At 48.1% G+C, this 21610-nt stretch overlaps 1 protein-coding gene across 2 annotated transcripts in view; it reads left to right on the top strand.

Moving 5' to 3' along the window:
• NUMA1 (nuclear mitotic apparatus protein 1) overlaps positions 1 to 21610 on the top strand; it is a 60132-nt gene that overhangs the window by 32510 nt on the left and 6012 nt on the right. The window contains exons 5-19 of one of the 2 annotated variants that reach the window (XM_044668100.1): positions 1709 to 1791; positions 2595 to 2675; positions 4023 to 4110; positions 4511 to 4637; positions 5038 to 5195; positions 5697 to 5814; positions 5937 to 6054; positions 6410 to 6550; positions 7079 to 7201; positions 8278 to 11496; positions 12052 to 12093; positions 13736 to 13780; positions 15330 to 15440; positions 15538 to 15756; positions 17958 to 18136. In XM_044668100.1, the coding sequence (XP_044524035.1) occupies positions 1709 to 1791; positions 2595 to 2675; positions 4023 to 4110; positions 4511 to 4637; positions 5038 to 5195; positions 5697 to 5814; positions 5937 to 6054; positions 6410 to 6550; positions 7079 to 7201; positions 8278 to 11496; positions 12052 to 12093; positions 13736 to 13780; positions 15330 to 15440; positions 15538 to 15756; positions 17958 to 18136 (4852 nt within the window). Of the gene's footprint in view, positions 1 to 1708; positions 1792 to 2594; positions 2676 to 4022; positions 4111 to 4510; positions 4638 to 5037; positions 5196 to 5696; positions 5815 to 5936; positions 6055 to 6409; positions 6551 to 7078; positions 7202 to 8277; positions 11497 to 12051; positions 12094 to 13735; positions 13781 to 15329; positions 15441 to 15537; positions 15757 to 17957; positions 18137 to 21610 lie in introns of those variants that run through there. The other variant, XM_044668101.1, reaches the window with a different exon arrangement.

Below are 21610 nucleotides of genomic sequence, written 5' to 3'. Positions count from 1 at the left end.
GAAAAGATATTAAAGCAGCATATGTGGATTAGGGAGTCATCTGTTTAAATATATAATTGAACCCATGAGAACTGGCATGATAATCTGTGAAGAGAATATAGAAGGGAAGAATGCCCAGGTTTTTAGAAGGCATCTACTCTCGAGACAACAGGAGATGGGTAATGACCCAGCAAAGGAGATCATAAAGAAGCAATCCAAAGGCAGGAGAGTACATTGCCACTAAAGCAAAGAGAGTTGCTGTTGCCCTAAGCCAACATGGCAAAGTTAAAAATCTTATATTACAATAGGAATAAGTCTACAGAAGGAGAGAAGGTAGTGGGTGATGTGAAGTTGCAAAGATGACATAAATAAGATGGGAACTGGAAAAAGTAATTTTATTTAGTAATGAAGAGATTTTTTTGGTAACCTTGAAGAGAAAGCCATGCTCCCAGAAATCAGTCTTCAAATGACTATTTGAGGAATAAGTGATAAATGCTAGCTATTGATAAGGAAATGAAAAAGAAAGGTAATGCAAATATTTATTTCAAGGTTTTGGGCAGTGAAATGAGAAAGAAGATATAGGATGTAGCTTCAGAGGGCAAAGTAGGGTCAAATGATTTTTTTTTTTTTAAAGAATGGTAGGCTTCTGTTTGTTTATATGTAGCATGGCTAAAACCATTAGATAGGCAAGGGTTCCAAGTTTAAAAAAAAAGAGAGAGAGAGAGAGAAAGGAAATGATTGATAGAACAAGCTCCTGGAAAAGATAGGAGGGAATGGAATCCGGGGCCTGGGAGGAGGAGAAGTTGGCCTTAGCAGGAGGAGGAGAAGTTGGCCTTAGCGAAGAGAAAGATTTTATCCTTAGATATGAAATAAAAGGAGGAAGAGATGGATGATAACTTAAAGGGAGTTTTGAGGTGTGAAGTTTGGTCTTAGGTTCTTTCTAGAATTTTGCATAGATAAGAATTCATAGTCATTCTAGGCCTGAGTAGACGTTATCCTTCTCCTTTCCCCTTTCTCTTCCTCCCCTTTTCCTAGTCAGAGGTCTTCCCTAGCTAACCCTGCCACCTCAAGAAGGGAAGGTCATTGTTATGAGAGAGACATAAATGTTGGTGGAATTCTGTTTACCAATCTGTCAGCTAGTGAGTATTGACTGGTGAGAGACTTTCAGGTATACAGTATTTAGAGCCAGTAAAAAAAAGTTAAGCAGAATAGGCAGCTACCCAAGATAAAATATGCTCACATATTAGACAGGGGTAGGACAAAGAACACCACTTTAGGATATTATTTTTTATTAAATATGAGCTAGAACACTGGTATTGGGGTCAGAAGATGTGGGATCAAGACATAATTCTGACCTTTATTAGCTTTGTGACATTGAGTCTTCTCTGAGCCTCAATTTCTTCATCTGTAATAATAGTTGGTACTTAACTACCTCACAAGATTGTGAGGAAAACACTTTGCAAAATCTAAAATTCTATAGTAGTACAGACTGTTATTCGAAATGCACATGCTTTTAATTTTACTCCCTGTAACATGGAGAGTTTTCAATGTCACATGCATAATAATAGGAATGACTCAAAGCTTCTTATAGTCCATAATACACAGGGGGCAAAATTTTCATGTGTCCCACAAGTACAGAAGTTTATTTTGATTCTGGCTAGCATATTCCATAGGAAAGTTTTAGGGTGTACTCACTTGTACCTTTTTTCTGCCTTTTTTGTCATTGTAGAAAACCGCAAACATCGGTCCTCCTCAGAGAGCCTAGTGTCTGTGCAGAAGCTAGAAGATGGGGAGGAGTTGGAGTTGGCTAAGGTAATTAGTGATACACAAATCTGTGTGTGGGGTGAAGTAGGTCAAGACCGTTTAAGACTTTTTAGTCTGGTATGTAGGAAGTTATGATTCTGGTCTTAAAAATAAGCAAAGCCTAGATATCTACCTGCCTTGACTGATTTACTCCTTTTAGACAAGGAAGGAAGGAAGGAAGGAAAAGAAAGTTTGGAGTAGACATAGCTTCATCACATGATTTGAAAAGACTCCTTCCAGCTCAGGGAATTCTGTTAACTTGTCTCAGGGACAGGCCCTGGATATCCCAGGGGCGTCTGAGGAACAGGAGAAGGAAGGAACCAGCAAGTGGACCTTGTTTGAGAATTAAGGCAGTGTCACCTTCCAGTTTTAACTTAGGGCTATTTATTTTCATCTAGCCTCTCAACTTTTGCTTTTCTTCTGGAAGGTAGAGATAAGCATGTGTACTAAGTGGGGCAGCATGTGTTTCTCTGCACCATGTCTCAGACCTCTTACTCATAGCCTTAGACCTGGAAATATGTGGACATGTGATAATTGCTAACATAGGATCTTCCCTATTCTAGGTGCTCAGTCAGTGTTTATTGACTCATGAGTACCCTGTTGATCTATCACCTAGGCTGAGGAATATAGAACAAATAAGACCCTTTCCCTCAAGGGCTCTACACTTTAGTTCCAGTAGAGCAAGGAGGCACACAGATAATATCATTGAATGTTGGTATAGATGCAGCATAAAAATAGATATGGAGTCCCAAGTTGAGAACATTGGGGAAGAGAAAGGATGACTAAGAACTTGTCTTCATAACTGATTCTAGGTGATCATGTTACTCTTATACCATTCCACCATGAGTTCCAAAAGTTTGAGGGATTGGAACCAATTTGACTACAAAATCCAGGTAAGCCCTTGCTTCTCCTCCCCCTATGCTAGCCTGATATTTAGGTTCTTTGACTCTTTAGCACTCCTCATCTTATATCTGAACCTGATCTCTAGGACAGTGATGGGCATACTATTTCCCTGGGGTCAGATCCAGGCTATAGTTTGCCCATCACTGCCTTAAGCAATTCCCTAATCACTATGCCCCCACATCCAGATGTAGTGTGATTAGGGAATTGCTTAAGGCAGTGATGGAAAAACTACAGCCTGGATCTGGCCTGAGGGGAATAGTTTGCCCATTACTGCTCTAGGAGGATTACTCTGTTGTCCGGGGCAGTTGTTGCCATTCCTTTTCTCCCATGCTGTTGGCCACTGGCTTCATTTCAATGGACATGGTTCCCAGAACAAGTCTCTGACATGGCTTATCATAGTGCCATAAACTAGATGGTTACTTCTAGTCTTACCTCTTTATTCCCCATACATCTTCTGCTTAATTGAATTTATCTACTTTCTATCCCTCCAAATACAGCTTTGCTCCTTGTCCTCAGTGCCTTTGTTTATACTTTTCTCTATGCCTAGAATGCTCTCTATCCTGTTCTGCTTGTTGAATTCCTGCCCATCCATTCTTGACAATTAAAATGTCTTTTCTGATTTCTACCCGCATCTCCTACTTGATAGCCACCTGTCCTCTAGGATCTCACATATGGCTTTTTTTGTTGTTAGAGAAAAGCAAAAGAAGTTCAAAGAAACCTACTTAATTTTTTCCCTGGATTCCTTTGTAAGAAGGAATAAATGAATGAAAAAATATTCATAAAAAATATTTACTGTGTGCCAACTATTGTGCTAAAAAACTGGGGATACAAATACAAAAACTAAAGTAGTTTTTGCCCTCAAGGAACTCTCATTCTAAGGAGGGGGCAACACACAAGGGCAAGTAGTAGCCAGAGAAGAGCACTTTGGTCCAAAAATTTATAGAGATGGTGAATGGGGCCCTAGGGCAGTCCACTGACTCATTCCATCCAGGAACAGTAACATAGTTCAGTATAGTATGGTTCCATAATTGGAGGGGGTTTAGGGAAGCAGTATGTAGTTGGCATCAAGGGTTGGCCTGGAGACTGTGAGGAAAGGAGGATAGAGCAGAGACTTGAAAGTGAAGTGAAGCATGGCTAGGGCTTCCCTGAAATTGTTATACAGAAGAAGAATCCATCAGAAAGAACAGATTGAAGTGAACTGAGTCCCAGACACCTGTGACTATCTTCAATTAGGGAAATGGGTGAAAGAAAAAAGTTTGGGTAGCCACGGCCTCATTGGTATTCTCCACAACCTGGGTATACATTCTTTTTCTGTTCCATCTCTGTCTCTTGCCCAGTCGGAGTTGGCTGCCATTCTTAAATTTCTGTTGGACCATGAAGATGGGCTCAGTCTGAATGACAACTTGGAGAGTTTCCTACAAAAAGGTGAGTAGACTGTGAACTACAGTCCTTAGAGGGTCCAGAGCTTGCTACAGGCATGAATGAGGGTCTTGTCAATCTGTATTTCTGCTGTGTCCTCAGAGATATCCATGTAATTCCCACCGCTGGAGATTTTTTTTGTTTCTTTTGTCTTAGCAGCAATTTAACCAGTTTTCAGTCAATTGTTTCATCATTGAAGTATGTCTCTAGTATCCAGTTCATTACCTCCATTGGTCCTGCCCCAGGGGATACACTACTGCTCCTTTACCTTTATGGCAAAACCCTAAGTGGTTTTCTGTTTCATGTTTAGTGGTTTGGTTATAATGTTCTCCTTTGACAAGTCATAAATAGGCTGTTGCTTGGACCAAATCTAGCTTCTTATGAACTTTGTTTCCTCCCCCCTCAGCTCCTCTCCTTTCCAGTAGTCCCAGCACCAGCTCTGATGAACTTTCCCCAATGCGTACCCAACAAACCAGGAAGGAAGTTCGATTCTTGGAACTGCAGAAGATTGCCTCCTCATCAGGTCTAAACAAGTGCGTTCTGGGGCATTTTCTTTTCACATATAACCCTTGCATCTTTGGCAACCCAGAAATTGAGCCATTTTCTGCCTCAATCCTCTTTTCTTTTGACTGTAATAGAAATTTTGGGGGCTCAGTGGGCAGTGTAATGTGACCCTCTTTATTTTACTTAATTCCAGCTAGGGAAGTGAGTTCAGGGCTATGTTGGGGAAAAACTGAATGGTTGAAGGTCCATCCTACAAAGAAAATAAGCAGCAAATGAGATTTGCCTCACAGTGTTTCCAAGAATAGCACGTCGGTGCCAGAGTCATCTGGCAATTGATATACTTTATCTCTGCCTTTCCTGGGATGTGGGTGGCTCCTCCAGCCTTGTCACTTGATGTTCTGATTCGGGGTTCCTGGACATCTTCCTCAGCTTCTTGTCAGGGTCTCCTGCTTCTCCCATGGGTGATATCCTTCAGACTCCCCAATTCCAAATGAGACGGTTGAAGAAACAGCTGGCCGATGAGCGGGCTAGCCGAGATGAGTTGGAGCTGGAGTTAGCTAAAACCTGCCAACTTCTGGCTGAGAAGGGTGAGTATTTAGGCAAGTAGATAGCCGCCTGCCTTCTCCTCCTCTTGTGTGGAGGGTTTCTGCATTGGGTCCCTTCCTCGAGGGAGTTCCGGGCTTACCTGGGAAACGTCCCCTCAGCATCCTCTTCATCTCTCCCCACAATCAGGCCATCTCCTTCCCTCGGCTGTCCCCAGCTCTCTGGGTTCGTGCAGAGAAGAGGGCAGGTGAGCCACAGGGCTTTGACTTTTTGGAGGTCGGTCCCGTGACTTTGGTTTCTAGTGTCCACCAGATTGAAAGTAGCCCAGTTCAGAGAGTGGTGAGGTTGGTTTCTTGGGAGGGCCCTTCTTCCTGCCCTTTCTCCTCCTCCATCATTCCCCATCTTCAGTTGGACCTTAGACTAAATACCCCTTTGTCACTCCCACGGCTGCCCATCCCCCAATACACCCTTCCGTGCTACTGAAAACTGCCCTCCTGGTGTTCCTGCCCTTGAGCATCTCTTCTTACCTCCTCCCATTGTGACAGACACACAGATCTCCTCAATGCAGCAGCGTATTGACCGCTTGGCTCTCCTAAATGAGAAGCAGGCCACAGGACCCCTGGAATCTAAAGAGCTGGAAGAATTACGTGACAAAAATGAGAGGTAGGTAATCACCTTCCTTTGATCCCATCCTCTAGCCACATCCAGCTTGTCCTGGGTTTTGGTCTGGCAGTCTGAAGTAGGAGGATGAGCAGTCCTCTCTTATGTCTCTCCTCCTCTTCCAGTCTGATTGTACGGTTTCATGAAGCTTTGAAACAGTGCCAGGACTTGAAGACTGAGAAGAGCCAGATGGAGCGCAAGATTGACCAGCTCTCTGAGGAGAATGGGGACCTTTCTTTCAAGGTGTGTGGCTTTTTGGGTGTTGTACTATGTTAGTGGGGTGTCATGACTTTCCATGAGGCAGCTGATAATTGTGATGCTTCTAGAACAGGACAGAAGTAGCCTGTATCTTGTCTGTCCAGTGAGATATGTTGGCCTTACCAATTCCTGGTCTCCTATGATTGGTTGCTACTAAAGTTCTAGAAAGTGCCATCAACTTCTGTTCTGTAGGAACAACATCAGGCATGTGATTTGTAGTAGCTGTTTCCTTTTCTTGGCCTGTGTGTAAGTGGATATGTTTTGTTCCTGTTGGAAAGAAAGGAAAGATAGCTCATCTACTAGGTCCTAAGTGATTTGGAAAGTTCTCTTTGTCTGTCAGCTTCGGGATTTTGCCAGCCATCTGCTGCAGCTACAGGAGGCTCTCAATGATTTGACAGAAGAACATAACAGCTCCACAAAGGAATGGAGGGAGAAACAGGTTCACTTGGAGACTGAACTCAGCACCACCCTGCAAGACAAGGTAATATCTCCAAAGTGATAACACTTCCCTGAGAAGTGAGGACTGAGAACTTGGCTAAGATCCTTTCTCAGTCATCTGATAAGAATCTAGCATATCCCTAGTTGAATTTACCAGTTGCCCTTTTATGGACCCTTAATTTCTCTTTTAGTTTTAAGCCAAGATCAAAATGATTTCTATAGTGTGATCCAAAAAGAATAAAGGACCTGGGATTAATGAGCTTCCTTCATGCAGAAAAAATGGCAGGTGGGGGGAAGAGCAACCTGAGGAGGAGGGCAGGCGGAGAACAAGGCTTCTGCAGAAATACAATATCATAGAGTAACAAATCCTTTAAATAGGAGAAGTAGGTTGGGCTGACCCCTAGCTCCAGCTTTCTAAGGACTTTTCTCCCAGGTTTATCAGCTGAATATTGTTAGCAATTCTGTTGTATTAGCAGATTTACATGATTAACCTTGGACTATTTAGGTACTAACTACTAACTAACCTTAACTACTCTTACCTCTTCATTTTGGTGTCTTGTTTCTTTCTTAGAAATGCCTTGAAGAGAAGAATGAGATCCTCCAGGGAAAAATATCACAGTTGGAAGAGCAGCTGGCACAGGTTGGGAAGAATCCATCCCAAGAGAAGGGAGAGGTGTTGGGCGACATCTTGCAGGTAGAGAGATGGTGACTTGACTGATCAGGCATCAAGACAAGGCTTTATATATATTCTAGGCTCATCCCCTCAACCCTAAGGTTTTAGCAGTGTAGTTGTTGGGAAAGGACATTCAGTTGTCTGTTTCTTTAGTGCCCAGAAAGGCAGCCTATAGATGGACAATGCACAACGCCTCAAATCTCACAGTTACCACTCTTATTAATGGCTGCTCTCGCCACATGTTCCTATAGACTATCTCTATAAGGAAGGCTTCTGCAAAGATCACATGTGGTGGCATGGTATAGAGAAAAAATATTGGACTTGGATTCAGAAAACCCAAGGAGGAACCTGAAATCTGCAGCTTACTTAAAGTGGATTGTTGGATGTATTAGTTCATTTCTCTGAGCCAGTTTTTTCTATCTTTAAAATGGGGGAGAGCTAGGTGGCTCAGTGGATTGAGAGCCAGGCGGGAGGTCCTGGGTTCAAATTTGGCCTCATCCTAGCTCTGTGACCCTGGGCAAGTCACTTAACCCCTATTGCCCATCCCTTAGCACTCTTCTGCCTTGGAACCAATACACAGTATTGATTCTAAGGTAAGGGTTTTAAAAAATAAATAAATAAACAAAATGGGGATAAATATTCCCTTCCTTGCTTGCTACATACATGTTGTTCTGAGGCTTACGAAAGATAATACGTAAAATGCTTTTTAACCTCCCCAGCTGGGGAGACTCACCCACCTGTATAATCACTTAAGGTACGAGGGTCCCTTGAGCTCAAAAACTCTGAGGTGCAACAAGCTAGGCCAATGAGGTGCCTGTGCCAAGTTTATTCTTCATGTGATGTGACCCCTAGGGATTGGGAGGGGGGTGTGGACCAGGCTGCTTAAAGGAGGGGAAGACTTGACAAGGCTAGAGACAGAGATGTAAGCCCTGCAACTTCCAGCCTAGGGGAGCCTGGGAGACCCAGTTTTTTGTTTGTTTCTTTGTTTACAAATAAACTCAAGGTGATGAGATGTCACCTGTTATCCTGTTATTTCCATTCCTCTGGGCTACAGGTGGGTAGCCAGAATCTAATGTGTGTTTCTTCTCCTTGCTTAGCTGGAAGCCCTGAAACAAGAGGTAGCCAACTTGGCCGCAAGGGATGCTGAGCTTCAAGCCACAATTAAGCAACTGGAGAATGAACGGAGTCAGTGGGAATCGGAGATGCAAGCCGAGCGGGGCCGCTTTAAGGAAGAGAAGCAGCAGCTGGAGCAGAAAGCTCAGGCTCAGGAAGCCCAGCTGACTGCCCAAGTGGCCACCCTCCACGCCACCCTCCAGCAGCAGGACCATGATCTGGCTGACCTCAAGCAACAGACTGAAAAGGAGCAAGCCCAACTGACCGAGACCCTTCAGCAACAAGAGCTGGCTTCCCAAGGCCTCCAGCGCCAGGTGGAGCAACTGAGCAACAAGCTGAAACAAGAGGAGGGGAGGCTCGAGGGGCTGGTGCAGGACTGGAAGGTGACCAGCCAGACCAAGGACCAGCAGCTGGCAGCTGCCACAGAGAAGTACCAGGAGGCCCAGCAGGAGAGGGATGCAGCCCTGGAACGGTTGAAGGAGCTGGAGAAAGAGAAAGCCACGGAGTTGGGAGCTCTGCAGCAACAGCTCCAAGCTAGCACGGATGCTTGTCACAGCGCCCAGGCTTGTGCCGCCAAGGCCGAGCAGGAGAAGAGCGCACTGAGCCGGAAGGCAGAGGAGCTGCGCGCATGTGTGGCTGAGCTGAGGACCCGGCAGGAGGAGCACCAAGCGGAAGCGAAATTGGCAGAAAGCCTTCAGGCTCGGATCAAGGAACTGGAGAGCCAGCTGAAGGCTGAACAGCAAAAACTGTCCGAGAGAGAAGGACTGGCCCAGGAGAATGCCCAGCTCCAGGAACGACTTCTTTCTCTGGAAGAATCGGTACAAAACACTAAGGGCATCCTGGAGGATGAGAAGCGGCACGCTGCGGAGGCCCTGGAGGGGCAACTACGGCGCATTTCCGAGCTGGAGGCAGAGATGCAGAGCCTGGGGCAGCAGCGAGACCGAGATCGGCGGCAGCTGCAGGAGGCCAAGGCAGGGCAGCAGGCTCTGGAGGCCCAGCTCCAGAAGCTTGGAGAGGGGCACCGGGACAAAGTAGAAGCCTTGCAGCAGGAACTGGAAAAGGTGGCGGCTGCCCGGCAAGAGGCAGAGGGAAAGTGCGAGCTTGTGGCCTCAGAGGTGGCTTCCTGGCGTGCTCGTTATGAGGAGAACCGGAAGGAGGGGGTACAGCGTGGTGCCCTGCATGAGGAACAGGTGAAGACCCTGAAGGAGGAGCATGAGCGGGCCCAGAAGCAGCTGCAGGCTGCCCAGGAGAAGGTGGCCGTGCTGGAGGCTCTCACCCAGCGCCAGGAGGCGAAGCAGCAAGAACATGCCCAGCTCGAGGCCAACCTGTCGGGCGCCCTCCAGCAGCTCCGGGAGAAGGAAGAGCGGGCTCAGGATCTGGCCGACAGCCTGTCCAAGCTGCGGGAGGAAGTAGAACAGCTCACGGCTGCGGCCAGGAAGGCAGACGAGGAGAAGGAAGCCTCTTCACGGAGGCTGGCCGAAGAGCAGCAACGGGTGCGAGAGCTCAAGGCTGCCACGAAGCAGCTGGAAGAGCAGCAGGGCCAGAAACTGAGCAGTATCCAGGCGGCCCTGCAAGCCAAGGAGCAAGAGGCAGAGCAGCTGACGGAGAAGCTAGAGCAAGTGCGCGGCGCTCTGGCAGAGAGCCGGGAGCAGCAGCAGGAAGAGCGTGCCCGGTGGGAGCGGGAAACGGCCCATGTGGGGGAGGAGCGAGACCGGGCTGCGGCGGACCTAGCCGCCGAGAAGGCCGCCAAGGCCGAGCTGGAGGCGCGGCTGCAGAGCTCCCTGAGTGAGCAGCGCGAGCAGATCTCTGGCCTGCAGGAAGCCTTGGCCCAGGCCCGGGAAGGAGCAGAAGGCCAGGAGCAGCAGCTCAGAGAGCTTCAGAAGCAGGAGGCTGCCCTGCGGGCAGAACGGGCTGAGCTGCAGAAGACCACTGAGGACTTGAGAGAGCGGCTGGCCCAGGAGGAGGCAGCTTCCAGGGCAGATGCTCTGGGGGCCGCACAGTTAGGCGCCCAGGAGTCGGAGGCTCTGCGGGCCAAGCTGGGTGAGCTGGAGCGGCGGTGCCGGGAGCACGAAGACAAGGCCTCCGAGCTGGAGCGCCGCCTCGAGGCTTCTCGGAAGGCCCAGGCCAGTCAGGAAAGCACTGCTGCTGCCCTCCGCTCTCAGCTGGAGGAGAGCACCCAAGAGCTAGCTGCCCTCCGAGTGGCAGCCCAGGAGCACAGCAAGGCTGAAGAGGAGCAGAAAGCCCAAGTGGCCCATGCCCGGCAGGAGGCTGAGAAGAATAGCAGCCTCGTCGGCAGCCTGGAGCATGAAGTGTCCATCCTGAACCTCCAAGTCCTGGAGAAAGAGGGAGAAAGCAAAGAGCTGAAGCGCCTGGTGTTGGCCGAGTCGGAGAAAAGCCAGAAGCTGGAGGAGCGCCTGCGCCTGCTCCAGGCAGAGACTGCCAGCGCCAGCACACGGGCGGCCGAGTGCAGCGCAGCCCTGAGCTCCGAGGTGGAGGCGCTCCGGGAGGAGGCTGAAAAGCAGCGGGCAGCTGCAGATGGTCTCCGGAGGGAGCTGGCCTCCCAGGCAGAACGGGCAGAGGGCCTGGGGCAGGAGCTGAAGGCCTGGCGTGAGAGGCTGTCCCAGAAGGAGCAGTCCCTGTCCTCGCTGCAGCGAGAGCTCGCTGCTTCCCAGGCCCTCGTTGGGGAGCTGTTGCCCATCAAGCACCTCTGCCAGCAGTTAGAGGCCGAGAAGGGCGTCCTGCAGAGCCGCCACCGAGAGGAGCTTGAGCAGGGCGAGAAGGCCGCAGCAGCGCTGCAGGCAGAGCTTCTTCGGGCCCGCCGAGAGCTCGGGGACCTGTCCGCGTTGCGACAGAAAGTGGCTGAGCAGGAGCAGACGGCTCAGCAGCTGAGGGCAGAGAACGCCGGCTATGCTGACCAGCTGAGCGCACTACAGCAGGCCCACGGCCGCCTAGCGGAGGAGAACCGAAACCTGGGGGAGCGGGCCAGCCACGGGCGGCAGCAGCTGGAGGCAGAGCTTGGACGAGCCCGCGAACTCGAGGCGGTGCGGGCTGAGGCAGAAGCCCAGGCGGCTCGGAGCCGGGAGGAGGCCCTAGACATGGCCAGGCAGCTGGAGACCATGACAACCAAGTACGAGAGTGCCAAGGGCAAGGTCCTGGAGGAGAGGCAGAGGTTCCAGGAAGAGAGGCAGAAACTCACTGCCCAGGTAAGGCGTGCGGCCCTGGTGCTAGATGAGAGAAGGACAAGCCCTCAGGGTCCACACTGAACACTCTCACCCTTCGCCTGGCCCAGTTTGGCTCTATCTACTATTTCATGTCTTGGGTTATTAAGGAAGTGGGCTGCTACTCCCTCATTTCCTAGGTAGAAAAGAAAATGCTGATAAAACTCAAAAGGACCACAAGCCCCTATGATGGTTCTGAGACTCATGGGAGGGGTTGGTGGAGAACCCACTGACCTATTCCACTGGGGCAAACCTATGTTTTAAGTTTATCGGCCATCGAACAGTATGGTCTGGAAGCTAGTTGAGCAAATGCAGCCGGACACCTGGCCGAGTCTCAAGAATAGACTCCTCTCACCCCACTAGGAAGCCAGTCCCAGGATCAGCAAGAGACCTCCCTACCCCTACTCTTCTTTACCCCCGATGCCCATCCTAGATCCCAGATCTGAACCCTAATTGGGGTGAGCTTGGCAGCAGGACCATGCCCTCCCCTTTGCCCCACCCCCAATCTTACTGTCCCATTGCTGCCTCCCCCTTACACAGGTGGAGCAACTAGAGGTATTTCAGAGAGAACAGACTAAGCAGGTAATGCTCGGGGAACCCACTAAACACTGGCTGCTTAAGCGGTGACCTGCATGACTCTGGCTGCAGCTTGCCATCATCCCTCCTGCTGCAAGCTGCTTACTGCGGTGGGGCCTCCCTCTCTCCACTGGGCAGGGGGTGCATGCTGGTGAATCAAGGGCCAGGTCTGGACTGCCATGGAGTTTGCCAAGCCCTCCCCACAGGGCGATGGGACCATTGCCTTGACCTCAACCCCTGACCCTCTCTGTAGGGTTTGCACTTCCGCAATGGGTCTCCTCCACCTGCCATTCTCTCTCCCAAATCAGGCCAGTGGGTGGGAATGAGACACATGATCCTGCTCTAGCTTCATATTTTCCTGTTGGTTGTGCTCTCTTCAAACCATGTTCCCAGGAGACAACCCTTTTATCTAAACTAGTAGACTTCACCATCTGTTCTTCCCACATTCTATCAAAGGAGCAGAATTGAGTAGGAAAGAATGAGCAATGGAATACTCTCTACCTTCTGTAGCCATAGCCCCTGGAGCACAAGTTCTCCAGAGCATTGTGATAGATTACTCAATCTGGGGAAAGACTGGATGAGGATGCAAAGAGAAGGAAGATAGGGAATAAGTCACATTCCTACCCTTTAACAGCTTTGCTTTTAAATATACCAACAGGCAAAACTGGGCACCAGCCAGAGACACTCTCTCTGACCCATGACCAGGGCAGAGCAGGCTCCCTCTGTTTCAGAGATAACATAGCTTTTTCACAGGCTGACGTCACTTCTCCCTGTTGGAAATAGTTCAGAGCAGTGACTACTCTCCTGGACTGAAGGTGGTGGTGACCCTTCAGTGCTCCTCCCAAGCCAACTGAGCCCAAGAAAGAGAGAGAGAGGATGCCTACCCCTCTCCCTTGCCAGGCACCCCAGGGACAATTTACTCTTTGGTCAACAAGTGTTAGCAATGGAGACACTTCCCTTTCCTCCCTTACTGTAATATCTATGTATGATGCTAACTTGTGGGGCTTCCTAGGCTGCTCTCTCACCTACTCCCCAATCCTGATCCCCTTCAACCCTGTCCCTAGTACTGCCTGGAGCACCCTGACCTGCTAATGCCTCTGGCAGCCTGCCGGGCTGTTAGTGAAATGGGTATCAGAGAGAATAGTTAGATTGGGAGAAAAGAATCAGAAACTGGTTGGTGCACTGCTCAGCTTTGGCCTTGCTAGCTTGGGCAAGGGCAGCTTGGTTAACCCAGGATAGGGGGAGAGGAGGTGATTTTCTCACCACAATTTTGCAATGTTGGTGATGGGTGAACATCAAGCACACACCAGCTCTGTCTGCCTTTACACCATATCAATTTCTTGAAGCCAATTCTGCAGCCTGTGGCCGCTTAAGAGGATAGATTGGATCTTATTTGGAGACAGAAGAGAGCAGTTGTGGGCACAGGAGGGAAAAATTGGCAGTGATACTTAGTCATATTTGCACTGAAATCTGCAGCTTTTGGTGCAAAGAGGGCATTGTTGGGTGGTAGCACTGCCTCCTACACTTAGGGTGGGAATTTGTATGCTTAGAAAGGCATTTAAAATCTGGTGCCTAGATCTGAGTGAGGAAGGGTCAGCCAAGTCCTTTCTCCTCCTTCCTCCTGTCTGCCTTTCCCTCTACTTTCTAGGTGGAGGAACTGAATAAGAAGCTGGCCCAGCAACAAAATCTGAAGGTAAGTTTTGGGAGCAGGGAAGGACATTCACTTCTGACCCAGAGGAGCAAAGATAGCACTTCCAGCCGGTGTTCTCTGAGTCCTGTCTCTTGAATGCTGTAGGTTATGATCAGAGGGGCTTAGAGAAACTGGTCGTGACACCATCAGTTCCTTTACCATCTCCAAAGTTCACCCAGCTCTGGTTCAGTAGGCACTGTGTGCAGAGGGGGAACAGCCCTGAGGAAGAGATGGGCAGTTTCCTCTCTCCTGCATAGCCTGAGCCCTAGTCAAGATATGTCAGCAATCATCCATTGGCAGGGCATACCCAAAGTTCTGGCAATGGCAAGTAAATCAATTTGGATTGAATGAGGAGCACCACCCAAAAAGGAATATTAGTGTGAAGTATCTGGAGACACAGCCTGGAGCTGGGCCATGAAAGGCTTTCGGGGCCAGGGTAAGTCTGGAAGTAATAGGAACGAAGGCTCTCAACCGTGAGTGAAGCAGGGAGGCTTAGTTGTGGAAGTTGAGGGTTGGAGAGACTGGGAACAAGGAGACCAGTCAGGAAACACAAGGGTCCAGGCGAGAAGTGGTTGAAGACGTGAGCCAACCTAGGGGTGTTCCTAGGGGATGGCCTGGTCAGAGGCGGACAGAGCTCCAACGAGGCTCAGCACCCAACTGTGGCTGGGGAGGGGAAAGGTCAAGTAGGGGCCGACCAACATCATCAGCTCTCACTCCTCAGACCTGCTGGATGTCTGGGCCTATGCTGGGTGCAGTCTTACTATCAATCAGTAAACATCTGAGGATGGAACAATATGTTTGGTTTGAGCCCTGATGGTCAGGTAGTAATGGTGCTCTGGGCAAACCATCTACCTTCACTGAGGCTATTTCCTCATCTTTATTTTTTTTATTTTTTTAAAACCTTAACGTCTGTGCATTGGCTTATAGGTGGGAAGAGTGGTAAGGGTGGGCAATGGGGGTCAAGTGACTTGCCCAGGGTCACACAGCTGGGAAGTGTCTGAGGCCGGATTTGTATTTTCTCATCTTTAAATTGAGGATGCTGACCTGATTTGGTGGAGGGAGGGGCACCAAATGTAACAAGAGCATGCAAAAACAGCTTGGAAACTGGCCAGACACCATCCAGATAAGAAGGGATGCACATGCTGGGACAACCTGAGCTCTAGAATCCTCCTCCTTCATTCAGAAGCTCCACAAGGAAATGCCTGGCACCCTGGGGTCCTCCCTGGCTAGGCTTTGTTCCTCATCCTCTGTTCTCCAGCAGTATCATAGGATTACAGAGCCGGATGGGCCTCAGAGGCCCCTGGCCCAACACTGCACACAGCCATTCACTAGCAGATGGCACTGCAGGGCTTCACCCTGAGGTCTGCTGACTCCTAATCCAATCCTCTTCATGTTATGCTCTGCCAGCTCTTCCCTCCAAAACACTGAGAAACAGGACTCTGGGAAGAAAAGACCCGGCACTTGCCGGGGCTGCTTGAATTGGAGGAGTTCAGAGCAGCCCCCCAAATGGCCTCCTAGTGAACCTCTTCCTATCTTCCTCCCTTCCTTGCAGCCCCCTGAAAGTGAAACCCAGCAGCAAGCTCACCAATACCAGGCCCAACTCAGCGAGCTGCAGGCACAGCTGAGCCAGAAGGAGCAGGCCGCTGAGCACTATAAGGCTCAGGTGAGGAGCCCCAGCCCTTGGCTTCTGTGACAGCCCTCCTGGCCCCCACATGGAGGGGAGGAATTGCCTGAGCTTCCCATCCCTCTTCCTTCCCCAGATGGAGAGAGCCAAGGCTCACTATGACGCCAAGAAGCAGCAGAACCAGGAGCTGCAGGAGCGGCTGCAGAAGCTAGAGAATCTACAGAAGGAGAATGCCGAGCTGCGGGCCGAGTCCGAGAAGCTTGGCTGGGAACTGCAGCAAGCCGGGCTGAAGACCAAGGAGGCCGAGCAAGCCTGCCGCCATCTCACTGCCCAGGTTCGGACGCTAGAGGCACAGGTGAGAAATGAGAGACCTCAGGAGCAGGGACAGGGCAGAGCCAGGAAGAGACCATCTTAGCCTTGGGAAAAGGTGTGAAAAGAGACCGGCTTTCCGGCACTCCTTTAGCAAGGGAGGGAGCCTTTTTAGTCCCTCAGTGGTTTGCAAAGCATCTAACCCCAGGAGGAGGAGCTGGGGGAACTTGTCTGACAAGGAAACCCTCATTGGCACGACATAACGGAGGAGGAGGCAGAGGCAGAGGCAGTGGCTGCAGCAGCAGCCCTAGAGAGTGGCTGATTGAGAGTAACAAATGTGGGGAACATTGCGGAGTTTGAAGAAGGAGGAGTCGGGCGATTTGGAGGGTGGAGGTCACTTTCTTGAAGGAGGGGAAAATGTAAAATAGCTTGCACAGTCAGATGGATGTTCTGGCATTCTGCTATGGGAAGGGTGGAGCTGGGAGTGCAGAAGGAAGCTAAACCATCATGTCAGAGGTAAGAGATGAGGGGGACATTTGAAGGGAGAGAATAATTTTGCTTTTGAATGTTGTATTGATGATGGAAGGCCTACCATCTCTATCCCAGAGTCCAGTAAACATTTCCTAGTGCTATAAGCACTAGGAAAACAAAGACAGACAGCCCCTGTCCTTGAGGAGTTGCCTCTGAGGGGGGAAGCAGCACACAAAAGGAGACAGGGAAGTGGAGAGGCTGGGAGGATAGGCAGCAGTACCTGCCAGGCTTCTTGGTCTGGCCTCATTTTATGGAGTTGAAACCAGGCTAGGCAGCAGATGAAAAGCAGAGTAATTTGGGAGTCCACATTTCTGCCCTCTATGGAGGAGGCTGAGGGGGAGGTACTGTCAAGGCTTGAATGAACAGTGTGGTAGTGAGCTCAGAAGTGATGAGCTACTCTTGGGAGGAACCTTCTTGTTGGCAGTTTAGCAAATGCAGTGAACAGAACTCTTTCTTGTAAGAGTACAATTCATCAATAAACATTTATTAAGCACCTGTAGTAGGCCAGGCACTGGTCTGAATACTGGAGAGACAATTGGGAAAGACACCCCTGCCCTCTTTGTAGGGCAGTCTTATAAAACAATTAAGTTCAGGGGGCAGCTGGGTGGCTCAGTGGATTGAGAGCCAGGCCTAGAGATGGGAGGTCCGTCCTGGGTTCAAATCTGGCCTCAGACACTTCTTAGCTGTGTGACCCTGGGCAAGTCACTTGACGACCCCCCCACCCCCCCATTGCCTAGCCCTTACCACTCTTCTGCCTTGGAGCCAATACACTGTATTGACGCCAACACAGAAGGTAAGGATTAAAAAATAAAAACAATTAAGTTCAATCGAGCAAAACAATTCAACATGTTGGCAACATCCAAAAGTGTCTACTTCACTGTGCGAGAGGTAAGAGGCTGCTTCTGGGAAATCATTCAAAGTTAGGCTGGGCTTAGATGTAGTCTTTCAGCATTGTTCTTTTGTGTTACTACTATCAGCATTTAAATTGTTCTCACTTTGCTCTGTATCATCCAAGTCTTACTAAGTTTCTCTGAATTATTCGTGCTTAGAATAACACAGTAATACTCAGTTACATTTGTGTGCTACTGTTCATCCAGCCAAACCCTAGGCAATGGATACTTCCTTTCCCTTCATGGATATACCCTCCAGATAGTCCTGTGAAAATTTTTCTATAAATGGCACTTTTCCTTCCGTCTTTGATTTCTTTGGGATATAAGCCTAGGTCAGGCATAGTTTAGAGACAATTTTATTTTAATTCCAAATTATTTTCCAGAATGATCAGATCAGTGGGCAGCTATACCAACAGTGTATTTACTGGACCCCTCATCCCATAGCCCCTGCAACATAGATTAGCTTAGTCTTTGTCAAACAGATGAACATAAGGTGAAACCTCAGAGTTGATTTGATTTGCATTTTTCTTATTAGTGATTTGATTAGTGATTCACTCATTATTAATGGTACTTTCATAAACTTTTTGACAACTTCTTTTGAAAACTACCTATTCATATTCTGTAATCACTTATCTCTTGGGAAGTAGCAGTAACCCAAAAGCCTTTCTGACTCCATCTCTAGCATTTATTCACTCCTCCATGCTGCTTCTCCAGGGAAGCCTTCTATCGGTATCAACTGAGGCTGGTTCTAGGTAGGTTCCCCCTTCACCTTCCTGACCAAGGTCCAACATAAGCATTTCTCTCTTTCTCCTCTCCTCCTTGCCAGGTTGCTCATGCAGATCAACAGCTCCGAGACCTTGGCAAGTTTCAGGTGGCAACAGATGCACTGAAGACCCGAGAAGTCCGGGGGCTGCCCCAACTGGATCTGAGCACTGACAGCCTAGAATTGAGCAGTGAAGAAGGGACCCCACTGACCTCTACAAGATCAGCAGCTCATCGTACTCGGTGAGGAATATGGGTTACCTGAGGGACACAGTAGATCTTTGCCTCAACTCAGCCTTTGAGTGAGAAATTTTAGCTCTGACTAGATCCTGAGATTTGATGAGGTCTGGATCTTATCCCTCCATCCTAAGATATTCTAAGGGCAGAACACGTGTGAATAGAGGTCAGGGAAACACTGGGATAATTGAAAATTTTTAGCTTAAGAAAATAAGCACCAGACTGGCATCAAGATTGGATTTCAAATTTTCTACCAATCTTCCAGTTATGTTTCCCTGAGCAAGTAATGGACCTTCCCTAGGCCCAAGTTTCTACGTCTGTGAAATGTAGGGGTTGGACCAGGTAATGGATACAAGGTTCTTCCCAGTTTGGTTTTCCATGATCCTGACCTCTTTTCATTTCTATATACCTTAATCAAGCATGTGCTCTGTTCAGAAGCCAGAGCTTAGACATATGCACTGCTGACTGGTTCTCAAAGTTTACAGTCTTAACAGTCTAAAAGCAGCTATACAGCCATGTTACAGGAGAGAGTGAAAGAGATGGGAAAGAGAGAGTCATCAGATGCTGTGTTGGGAGAAATCCCATTTGGCAGATGGAGAGGAGTCATGGGAGAGATAGGCAAGGGCTGAAAGGCAGAAGATAGCTTTTATCAGGCCAGAATGTAGTCTAGTCCAGGCATCAACAAAGACCTGGAGATGGGAGAGAAAAGAACAAGAAGATGAGATGTAGACATACTCTGACTAGATTGAAGAAGGGGGAATTAGATGAGGCTAGAATTGTAGATTGGAGTCATTGTGGAGGACCTTGAATAGCAAAATAAAAGAATTTCTACTTCAGTAGACACTAGGACCTTCTAAAGGCCTTTAAATTCAGGAGCAACCTGATCACAGCAGTGATTAAGGAAGATTGCCTGAGAAGTGAGTGAAGATGGGAGGAGGTAGAAAGGCTAGAAGTGAGGGGAAATGGGACCAAACTATGGACCTCAACAAGAGGGTTCACAGTGGGCATGGAAAGAAGGGCACAGTTTGAAGAAAGGTTTTAACTGAAGAACTGATAGGACTTGCAACCTGATGAGATATGACGAAGGAGGAGAGAGGCAGAGCTGACTCTCAGGTATGAGCCTACAGCAGCCTGGGCAAGAAGATAAATGGAAGGAATTTTTGAAAACTTAGCATTCAGTTTTGGTTACTATAAATAACCTTGCAGTGCTTTAGGGTTTTTAAAATGCTTCCACATGTTCTTTCAATTGATGGTCATAACTCTATGATGTAGGCAGACAGGACAGGTTTTATCTTCATTTGGAGAAGAGGAAAGTAAGGCTTGGACATTGTGAGTTGACCAAAGTCACAATGTTAATGGTAGAACTGGAACTGGAGGCAGTCTCCTATCCCTTCATCTGGTATTTTTTCCACTGTCTGCTGCTGCCTGTCAGGGAAGATTCTGATCTCTTGGTACAGGGGATGAGAGTGTCCCTCCCTCCAAAAAGAGTTGATTCTCCCCCAATCTTGGCCTCCCCTCTCTGGCCCTGGTCAGCCAAGTCTCCACGCTAGACAAATAGAGTCAGCCACAGATCATATGCCCTGTCTGTTGCTGTGAACCTGCACTCCAGGGACCATGTAGGCCCTGAGAACTGGTGACAGAGAAAGACTGAGTAGCAGGGAGAAGACTTCTCATGATCTCTCAACAAGATTCCAGATCTTCGGCATATGTTAGTGGCCTGAGTTTCCTTTCACCCCTTTCCCAGTTCTTGATTTCGGGGATTGGACAGCAGAAGGTAGAGGGTGACCATTGTGGGGACCCGGGCATGGAGAGGGCTCCTTCATGTGTATAATAAACAGATAAAGCACATACTGTGAAAGGAAGCAGATGATTGGATGAAGTAGAATTGGAGCAAGGAGCCAAGATCCTTCTGGAAGGCTGGGTATGCTACCTTCTGAGCAGCACTGGAAAATGCTAATCCTAGATAACTGTAGCCCATTGATCTGTGCTTTCATATGTGTCAAGCATTAAGCACCTGCTGGAGAACAGGTCCACTGTGCTAGACATTAGGAAATTGGTACCAAAAAATGAAATGATCTCTTAAAGAGCATGTGATCTAGCAGAGGAAACAACGTGTATACATAGGAGTATGTAGAAAATAAACAGAGAAGGAACCAAATGCAAGGAAATTGGAGACAAAAGCACAAACAGGACACATGTGAGGAAGAGAGAAGGGGCCAGTTTGCCTGCACCAAAGAGTGTAGGAATGGGAGTAATATTTGAATGATTTGTAAGGTAGATTGGGGCTGAGTGACAGGCTTTAAAAAAAGCTAAACAGAGGAGTTTATATTTTGTATTAGAGGCAACAGAAAGCTAGTGGGTTTTATTTGAATAGTGAATGACATGGTCGTGTCTGTATTTAAGAAAAATCTCATTTGGCAGCAGTGTGGATCAGAATTGGAGAGAGCTTGGAGAGAGACTTGGAGCGGAGAGATGATGAATTAAAATGATGGGTATCTGAACACAGAGAAAGGCTCAGATGAGAGAATTTTTTAAACTCAGTTTGTTAATCGATTGTCTCTGTGGGATATAAGAAGTTGAGGTTGGTGCTAAGAGTTACAGTGCTGAGACCCTGGCAGAAGGATGGTGCTCTTGACACAGGAAGGGAACTTCCCATAGAAGGGAAAGTTGGAGGGGAACCTTCCTAGAAGATTTATTGAGAAACAAATGTCTTTAAGCTACTTCACCTAGGATGTTTTTGATTAAAATTAATAAAAACCACACTCTTATAAATGTTCTAAGTCAAGTCAGCAAGCATTTATTAAGCACCTCCTGTATTCCAAGCACTGGTGGTACAAAGAAAGGCTAAAGACAGTCCCTGCCCTCAGGAATCTCCCAGTGTAAAGGAGGAGATAGCATGCAAACAGCTGGGCACAAATCTTTATACAGGATCAGTTGGAGTAATCTCAAAGCAAAGTAATCTCAAAGACTTGCAGAGAATGAGACTTCAGCCAAAACTTGAAGGAAGGCAGGAGATGGAGGAAGAAAAGAATTCCAGGCATGTGGGATAGCCAGTGAGAAAATGTCCAGAGTCAGAGATGGAATGCCCTATTTTAGGAATAGCAAAGGAAGCCAGTGTCAGTTGGGTCACAGAATGTGGAAGTAGGGTGTCAGAAGATCAGAAAGAAAGGAAGGGATCAGGATTTGAAGGGTTTAGAGCCCAGGCTAAGGAAGAGCTTTTTTTAAAAGCCTTTCAAGGAGTACTTTAATTATTGAATTGGGGGAGATCATTTTGACAGTTGAGGAGAGGGTAGACTGGAGAGACTTCTGAGGTACTAGAATAATAGAATAGATTCTTAAAGAAGATTTCAGCCATAGTAGATGGACTAGGAGTAGTCAGATTAGACTTATTTCAGTTTAATTTTTTAATATTTTAATGAAATTTGTTGGAGCTCAATGCTAAATTGGGATCAGGAAAAAGTTAATTAAAATTACATATAA

This window comes from Gracilinanus agilis, chromosome 3 (assembly GCF_016433145.1).
Source record: "Gracilinanus agilis isolate LMUSP501 chromosome 3, AgileGrace, whole genome shotgun sequence".
Taxonomy (NCBI): Eukaryota; Metazoa; Chordata; class Mammalia; order Didelphimorphia; family Didelphidae; genus Gracilinanus; species Gracilinanus agilis.
The sequence above is the reverse complement of the archived record's forward strand: the minus strand, read 5'-3'. Positions and strand labels throughout refer to the sequence as shown.